This window comes from Crocuta crocuta, unplaced genomic scaffold (assembly GCF_008692635.1).
Source record: "Crocuta crocuta isolate KB4526 unplaced genomic scaffold, BGI_CrCroc_1.0 scaffold343, whole genome shotgun sequence".
NCBI lineage: Eukaryota > Metazoa > Chordata > Mammalia > Carnivora > Hyaenidae > Crocuta > Crocuta crocuta.
Window position 1 is genome coordinate 2,464,238 of NW_027532679.1, and position 9,193 is coordinate 2,473,430.

Below are 9,193 nucleotides of genomic sequence, written 5' to 3' on the forward strand. Positions count from 1 at the left end.
CTTGTCTTTGTAATTTTTTTTATATATTTCAGGTTTTCCTCAAGGATTGCAAGTAATTTTTTAGGATCAACCAAAACTCTATCTCTTAATGAGTTTCCAATAGCCTTACCTTGGTATCAGAGGTTGAAACTTGGCAGAACCTTTACTAAGCCCTATAAGTAATGGAGCTAGTAAGTCAATGAGGGTCCAAGATGGAGGATCAAAAAAGGACTTAAGGGGGAAGGGCCAGGGAGGGAAAAAGAAGAAAAGAATGGAAGGGAGGGACAGATTGAAAGAGGGAAGGAAAGAGGAAGGAAGAAACAAGAGTAGAACTAGTTCATCATCAAGGGATATTTTAAGGCATCTGGAGGCCTTTCCTCAACCAATCTTGAATGCCCAGGCAGAGACTTAACCCCTGGAAGAATGAAACTGGAGTATCATCCCAGGTGACATTTCCTGGCTGTTCCAGAAATATCTCTAAGATTTCAGGAAGGTCAACTGGAGAACCAAAATATCTGACTTTCAAAAAAAACATGGAAAAAATGGGGGGTGGGGGAGGAGGAAACCATAAAACAAAGAAAAGGAACAAGTTAATGAAACCACATACACACATACAATTATAAACTGAACTATATTCCCCAAAATTCATATGTTGAAATTCTAACCCCCAATACTTGAAAATGTGGCCTTATTTGAAGAAAGAAGTAATTAAGTAAAATTAGGTGGACTCTAATTCAGTACGACTGACATCCTTATGAGAAAATAAGGTTAGGACACAAACACAGAGGGAAGACCGTGTGAAGACACAGAAAGAAGGTGGCCATTTATAAGCTAAGAAACTAATCATACTGACCTTTGTCTCAAACTTCTAGCCCTCCAGGACTGTGAGAAAATAAATTTCTGTTGTTTTAGCCCCCTAGTCTGTGGCTTTTTTATGACAGCCCTAGCAAACCAGTACACACACACACACACACACACACACACACACACACACACACAAGCAAGTCTCTAAACTGCCCCATTTGGTAAAAGAACCCAGTTGCAAGGGACCCAAGATACATCTGACCAGCAGAAGGGAAAGAATGGCCAATGTACCATGTACCTGTAGTGAAGGCGGGTGCTCCCATTGAAGGCTCAGTGGTCTGAAGAACTGTGGTTGCTTCAGGAAGAAAGGTCGATATTGTTGAGGGGCATGTGGTTGCCACTGTTGTTAGTGTAGTCTGAAGTGGTGTTCTGGTTGTGAGCTCAGGTGTAGTCACAGCTGTTGTTGGAAGCACAACCGTGGTTGTCTTCATGGCAGTGGTGGTTGTTGGGAGATATGTTGTTGAGCTCTTGGTTGTTGGGGCTGTAACCGGTAGAAGATACAAGATACATCTGTACAAATATGTGGGGAGCTGTCCATTCCTCTTTGTGTCTGCTGCCCTCGCCTGGTCCACTGGCCTGGACCACCAGAATGCCCATGAAAGTTGGGTTTCTTGCCTCTACCCTTGACCTTTCCAATATGCTCTTCACACATTGGCTAGAACAATCTTTTAAAATGACAAATAATTATGTTGGTCCCATGCTTAAAAGATTTTACTGGGTCCTCTTTGCCTTTGAGATGAAGAACCCAACCCCCAATCTTGGCCCATAAGAATTCCACCTGATCTGGTTCTTTCTTTATCATCTCAGGTCTCCACTTTACTCTTCTCACTTTTCTCAAGTCCACTGGCTTTTCTTCACCTCTCTAAACAGTGACCTCACACTGGAGGGACATTGTACCTGTTGCTTCCTAGCCTTTCTCTTCATTAGACTCACTCCTACTGAACCCTCATGTCTCAGCTAAAAGGACACACTGTTGCAATGAGGTCACACATATTCTGCAATCAGTTAGTTTCTAGGTTTTGCACTCTATACTTTACCTTCACAGCCTTTATTGCACTTCATAACTGCACATTTTATTTTATGATTATAGTTGAACACCTGCTTCTCCCACTAGACTGTAAGCTCCATAAGGGAAAATCTGGTGTTTATTTTGCTTCTGCTACAAATCTAATACCTACCACAATGTTGGGCACATGGTAGGTATTCCAAAAAGATTGCATCAGTGAGCAAATGAATAATTGCATCAAAAGTGAGCCCAAACATAACATTTCAGTCAAGCAAGATGAAGAAGCTCTAGAGTTCTGCTGTACCAACATCGTACCTATGGTCCACAATAATATGTTGTATACTTGAAAATTTGTTAAGTGAGCAGAATTCACCATAGGTGTTCTTTCCACAATGAAATAAAATTAAAACCTAAATAAAAAATTGGTCCAAAGTATACAACATGGCATGAGAATGTAGTTTCTTTTGTATATTAAATACAAGTTCATGCCAACACCACTCACCCCCTAACATTTGAATTTGGGTTAATCAGCCACAGTTATTCTACATATGCTACCCTCTTTTAAATATGCCAAATTTCAATGAACTCTAACAGATTCTAATGAGCTTAGAAATGACCCATAGATATTGAGTTCAACAAGTTTTTTATAAAATAATAGCTGGTTATATCAGGCTTGAAAAGAGAAGACTTGGATTAGCATCATTTAACTTCAATAAAAAGACATTAAATCAGAAAAATACCTTTCCTATCACAAAGTCACTTTAAAAGAAAAATATACTAATGTGTGTGAAAGTTCTCTAATGAGAAGCATCCACATAAGTTGTTCTTGAATTTTAGAGTGTATTGGAGTCACCTGAGATTCCTGTTAAATGCGTGGCTATAAGCAGATGACCCTGCCTTCCAAGTTGCCAACCCAGTCAGAAACAAAGCACAAGAATCCCTCATCTCTCTTTTTTTTTTAAGTGTATTTCTTTATTTTGAGAGAGACAGAGATAGTGTGAGGGAGGCAGGGGCAGAGAGAGAGAGAGAGAGAGAGAGAGAGAGAGAAAGAGAGAGAATCCCAAGCAGGCTCCACACTGCCAGTGCAGAGCTGATGAAACTCATGAAACTATGAGATCATGACTTGAGCCAAAACCAAGAGTTGGATGCTCAGTTGGCTGAGCCACTGAGGTGCCCTAATAATCCTCCATCTTTCATACAGTTTGAACATAAAGCTTTCTCTGAGAGCCACCATTCCAGACAAGCAGGAAAGGTGATTACTTTTAGTATAATTCAACCGTACTGCCTTGCATGCAGCTAAAACCTTTAAGAATTCCACCACATTCCAGTTTCATCAAAAGCAACTGACAGTAACAGAAGGAACGGCCCCTTGAAAACTACTGTGATTGTCTCCAAGTCTCCCCTCTGCTGGAAGTCTCAAATTTTGGCTTATGGGCTGAAGCTGACCCATGGACACATTTTATTTAATTTATATGGTATTTTTTAAAACTCTTTGCCAACATACAAAAATCAGTCACATACATAAAAATTGGGGAATCTGAAAACACTGTGTACATATTTCTTCAAAGCAACAATCTCATAGATAAGAAGCAGATGTCCTCTGAAGACTGACCCTGCAGTTCACTGGTTCCCTTCCCATGCACCCCCTGCCCACTCATTTCTGTGGTCTTCTTGGCCCCCATGGGTATTTGTTCTATGCTGTGGCTCCTCTAGTCATAGCAACACAACTTAAAATTAATCTGCCCCTCAGTCTTAAGCACCTAGAGCTTCCCAACACCACCCAGTGAATCCATTCCCCATTAATTGTTAAATCTCTCCTTCCACAGACACAAACCCCTTCATGTACACACCTCTCCTCAGCTGCAGGTGAATGTTCTTTTTCATGTCATTGAACCAGCCAGGGACCTCTATGCGGCAGCAGTATACACTGTTGTCACCTTCGTTCGTGTTGAGGATGGTTAAGGAGACATTGCCTTCTCGGATATTGCCCTGGAGTTCATATTTTGATGACTTCCTGGACAGCATCCTCATCCCATCAGTGTGGAGAAGCTCATTGTTGCATTTGGATTTGGGACACTGCCCCTTGCCCCAGCACATGCTGTTGCTGCTCTCAGACCAGGAAGAGTACTTACAGGGCAAGGTCACCGACTGACCCAAATACCCTCTCACAGTCTCTGGTGTAGCTGGAATTGTGAGAAAAGATGAGAAAAATTACGGCTGTGCAGTACTAAAATCTCTCAAATATACTACATGATGTTTGTGCAGATAGACGCTTCCAGGAAGATGAAAAGGGTCATTAGGTATAATTTTTTAGCCTAAATTGTGATGTGCCCTTAGCTGATGCTGAGTCCCTAACTCCACACCCTTTTGTCCCTCAGTTGGAGACAGCTGACCCACCTGAGAGTATGAACATATCTCCATAATAAGACCTTTTTGCTGATTTTAAAACTAAGTTCTTGACTACCATTCCAATAAACCAATAACTTTTCCAATGAAAAATCCAACTCTTTAATCTAATTCCACTAACTCATGTAAACACATCCAGAACTAGCACTCTACCCAGCGTATCCTCAAGAAGCAGTGACCATGTACTAATGACCTGACTGCTTAGGACTCCTCCCATTTTCCAACCCAGAGAATGCTGTGGCAGTAAGATAGGCTTTGAACTACGCTCCATTTTCCTTCTCTCCTTTCAGTACTGGATCTAGAAATTAATTGCTCTGGACCATTTATTTGTTGTTAGATAATATGAAGCTAAGTGGAGTTTGAAAACTTTTTTAGTGTTAAAACTGGAAAGAACCAGAGTGCCTAGGTGGCTCAGTCGGTTGAGTGTCTGACTTCAGCTCAGGTCATGATCTCACAGCTCCTAAGTTCTAGCCCCCCGTCAGGCTCTGTGCTGACATCTCAGAGCCTGGAGCCTACTTCAGACTCTGTCTCCCTCTCTCTGACTCTCCCCTGCTTGTGCTCTCTTTCTCTCTCTCAAAATAATAAACATTAAATTTTTTAAAAACTGGAAAGAACCACAAGAATTAGAAAGAATGGCATCTATGACATACAAAAATGCCAAGGGTTAGTTTTCCCATATGAGCTGTGTGAGATGGAAGTTGTCACTATTCCTAAAATGAAGCAGTCCTATTTCCCAGCTTTGCCTGTTCATCAGCATGACCTGGGAAAGTTGTTAAAAATGCAAATTTTATTGCCCAACCCTGAATCAGAATCTCTGAGGCCAAGGCCCATGGAAATTCTCCAGATCATTCTGATATCACTTGCTAGTCACCCAGTATTTGAAGCCCAGTGGACAAGCTCCTCTAAGATTACTTCCATCTCTAAGAACCTGTGAAACATTTTCAGTGCTGCAAATGTTAAGCCCACTGGTTTAGTTGAACATCAGCAAGTGTTCTAAACCCTCCCAAAAAATTGCTACTGAAGACAGCTTGAAGCTCCAGATCATCAGGGCTCCATCCTGCTTTCTCTAGGGTACCTAGGTCCTGCTTATTGGTTTCTCCAAGATACCTTCCTGTGAGACTCTCCATTCACTAGCTTTGGTGGCCCATTTGGCTGAGTTATATAGCACATGGCCAGCAGCACCAGGTTCCTCTCTGACCGAGGTATCAGGAACATCCCCACATCCTTCTCTAAAATAAGGGAAGCACAAACCAAATTCAGACCAGCCTGGAGCCTTCCCTGAAATCACAGTTTATTCACTTCATTGTAGTGAAAATGTTTCAGTGATCGTAAATGCTCTAGAAGTCTTTAACCCACCATGAAACAAGGAAAAATAAATAAATAAATAAATAAATAAATAAATAAATAAACAAACAAACAAATAAATAAGACATTCATGGTCATCACCTTTAGCTATATTACCATCAGAACGTATGCATCTAAAACTAATAACCTTTTCAATATCAGCTTATTCCTAAAAATATTTGGAAAATTCATTTAGAATATATGCAGGAATTATTTCTGATGGAGATTCAACAGCTCATTTGTCTAGTATCATACTATAGAAAGAGGCATACCACTATTCAGTAAGAAAACACCCAATAGAAAAATTGACAGAAGACATAACAGGCATAGATAAGGAAATACAAGAAGCCAGTAAATTTCACCTGCAAGACTGGCAAAAATTTAGAATGCCAATAATATCAAAGTTGGCCAGACAGAGACTTAGGAAATGACATAGACTGCTAGAGTACATTGGAATGAAATGGGGGTTTAACTGGTATAGCCACACTGTGGGGCAATTTGGCAGTTTCCATTAATACTGAATATGCATGTATCCTAGCTAAGCCTTAGCCATTTCATGCTTTGCTATCTACCCTACAAAAAAAAATACATGCACAGGGAAACCTGTTTGCAAAAGTTTGCTGCACCTTTCATACATTTCATGTGAATGAAATGAATAATGTATATGGGGAATGGCAAAACTGTAGTACATGCATTCCATGGAAACATGAATGAATCATTCCTTCCATGTAATCATTCCAAGGTTATTAGAAGTAGAGAGATCTTTATCAGTTGACATGAAAACTCCAAGCCTTATCAATGTATAAAAAGGACAAAGTCAAAACAATACATAAAATATAAAACCATCATATAAAATAAATAAGACAATTTGCATTTTTTTTGTCTGTGGGCACAGACATATGAAGGTATATGCATAGAAAAGTGTTTGATGGGATATACACACCACTCACTGTGCCAGTCGCCTCTGCGATCAGGGGAAAGGAACTGGGGCTGGAGAGAGTAGTCAAAGGGATTTTAGCTTTGTAATGCTGTTGTTTTTTTTTCACCTAGGGTGTTTCTGTATTACTGATTGGATTAAAAGTTAATAGTAAAAAAAAAGGGAGCAGGCAATTTGGTGTGGCAGAAAAACACCCACTAGGCCTACACTGTAAACTTCATTCTGCTAGTTAAGACTTTTGTGTTCTTGGGGGAAAGCCACCATAATCTTGACCTCATTATCATCTAAAGCAAAGAGGATCTATAATACTTGCTTCAGAAATAGTTCTGAGGTTTACATGCAATGAAGTATCAAATGCCACATGAAATTAATAAACTATTAGTACAAGTAACCAAGCATTTCAGAATTTAGAAATAGGACAAGAAGCTGTGGCCTGCCATTACAAAAGTATCCTGGAGCAAAAGAATCACTGATAATCAAATTCCCTTTCCGGGAATTACCCAGGACGGTAGGTAAAACCTAGGTTCTGTTGCCAGCTTGGTTCCTTCTCCAAGTGGTGACCTCAGGAGTGATCCCTTCCCCAACTGGGGTCCCAGTTTCACTATTTATTTACTGAGGAATGAGTTTCATTCTGCATCTTTTAAGAATATCCAGACTGATTGATCCTTGGTGATTCTGAGCAGTCACTCTCTTCTAAATTGATCATTTTGGAAAAAGCACAAATAAAAAACAAACAGACAGTTCACTAGGTGCTGCTTCCTTCATGGAGGATTGGAGAAGCCCAGTCAGTGTCCAGCCAGGAGCAGGAAATGTGGTCATGGACTCCAGTAACCTCCAACAGAATAAAATCTCCACACCTCAACTACTCAGGACACAATAAAGACCGCTGAAAACACTGATAAAGAAGGTGATAGGAACTGTCTCCATTTCATTAACTGCTACAGAGTATCTAGGAAGAGAGGCAGTTAAATGATCAATTACTACAAGGTGACAACTTCTGTGACGGATGACTCCATGGAAGACAGGAATTCATAGCAGAATCACCTAAACCTGTCCAGAGGCTCTGGGTGCTCAGGAAAAGCCTGACTTGGGTGGAGACCTGATAATGCATGCAGTTACAGAGAAAAGAAAAGCAGGGGGAGGGGGGAGACAGCAGGACAAAGGATTGAAGGGTAGAGAGAACACACTTGTTTTCCTTGGAATGTAAATGCTTTCACGGGCAGCACATTTGAGAGATCATGTGCAAATAGGTACTAACTTTGAAAACTGCTAGGGATATTAGATACTGTCTAGTTCTAGAATCATGGATTGTTCAAACTCGTCTTAACTGGCTCCCTCATTTCATACATAGAAAAGTCAGAGCAATTTAGACATGTTTCCATTGTTAATGGTTAGTAACTGAGACACAACTGCAGCTCAGTGAGAAGCATTTTGCCCTATGCTACCAGAACACAGAAATCTAAACTGGCCCAAACTGAGTGTGTGCCTTTGCATCGTCCAAAACATGGAAACAGTAAACCTCACCTTTCTGGTGAGGGATGAAGCCTCATGCCCAGCAAAATAAAACAAACAAAAAGCAAACTAAAACTCCTGAAAATAAAGAGAAAAATACGAATTATAATAAGAGCACCCGCAGAAGAATTTCCCTGCCTCCAACTATGCTAATGACACCTGCAGAGGAAATTTCTTTTCCCCATTTCATCTGACCCTTTATTTTGTGCTTCTTCTTAAGCTGTCATTTTTTAAAATGTTTTATTTATTTCTGAGAGAGAGACAGTGTGAGCAGGGAAGGGCCAGAGAAAGAGAGACACAGAATCCGAAACCGGCTCCAGGCTCTGAGCTAGCTGTCAGCACAGAGCCCGACATGGGGCTCAAACCCACGAGCTGTCAGATCATGACCTGAACCAAAGTTGGACACTTAACTGACTAAGCCACCCAGGGGCCCCCTGGTTGTCATCTCTTATATGAATACAAATTACCCCACCTTAAAACTCTAAAACCAGTCTCAAGATAAAATCCTGTGTAACTAGGAAGGGCAGAGACCCTCCAAAGGCAAAAAAACAAACAAACAAACAAACAAAAAAACCTAGAAGGAATCAAGAATGAAGCAAGCTTCTGCTCTACTAAGGCCTAATCACCTATGAAAATCTATCACAGGATGCCAAGCTCTCCAAGGACTCCTACATGGAAGGATTCAGAACACTTACTCAGAGAAAGCCGCCCAAGTTCAATCAGCAGCCAGAGAATAAGAGGCCCTTTGGACATTTTGACTGTTGGTGGGCCCCAGGAGTCTGTCTGTCTGTCCAAAGCCCATTTTTTATACTCCAGTTAGTGCTGACGGGGCAGGACCTTTTAGTTTCATTTCTCTTTCTGCCTCATAATCTTCCCTTTCCTCCCTCCTGAATAGTCTCCCTCAAGAGATGTATGATAAAATGTACTGAGCGCTTTCTCCTGACCGTGTGTATGTGGAAATGTGTGGATTGGTAGTAAGGTTGCGCCTGTATTCCTTTGTCCGCATGTATCAAGAGATTTCCTATCTGTGTGTTAGCATCCATGCATGTGCTTGTGGGTATGTGCATGTATGAGCTGTGCATGAGCTACAGTCCCTCCCGCTCCTGTCTAGCCTGCCATAAAATGCACTGAATTCACCTCATTGG

At 41.0% G+C, this 9,193-nt stretch overlaps 1 protein-coding gene across 1 annotated transcript in view; it reads right to left on the reverse strand.

The window, feature by feature from the left end:
* TIMD4 (T cell immunoglobulin and mucin domain containing 4) overlaps positions 1-8,806 on the reverse strand; it is a 32,743-nt gene extending 23,937 nt beyond the window's left edge. Inside the window, exons 1-3 of the mRNA XM_077780756.1 lie at positions 8,744-8,806; positions 3,700-4,032; positions 1,082-1,324 (exon numbers count right to left, since the gene is read on the reverse strand). Of these exons, the coding sequence (XP_077636882.1) occupies positions 1,082-1,324; positions 3,700-4,032; positions 8,744-8,801 (634 nt within the window). The 5' untranslated portion in view covers positions 8,802-8,806. The remainder of the gene's footprint in view (positions 1-1,081; positions 1,325-3,699; positions 4,033-8,743) is intronic.
* Positions 8,807-9,193: the final 387 nt, after the last annotated feature.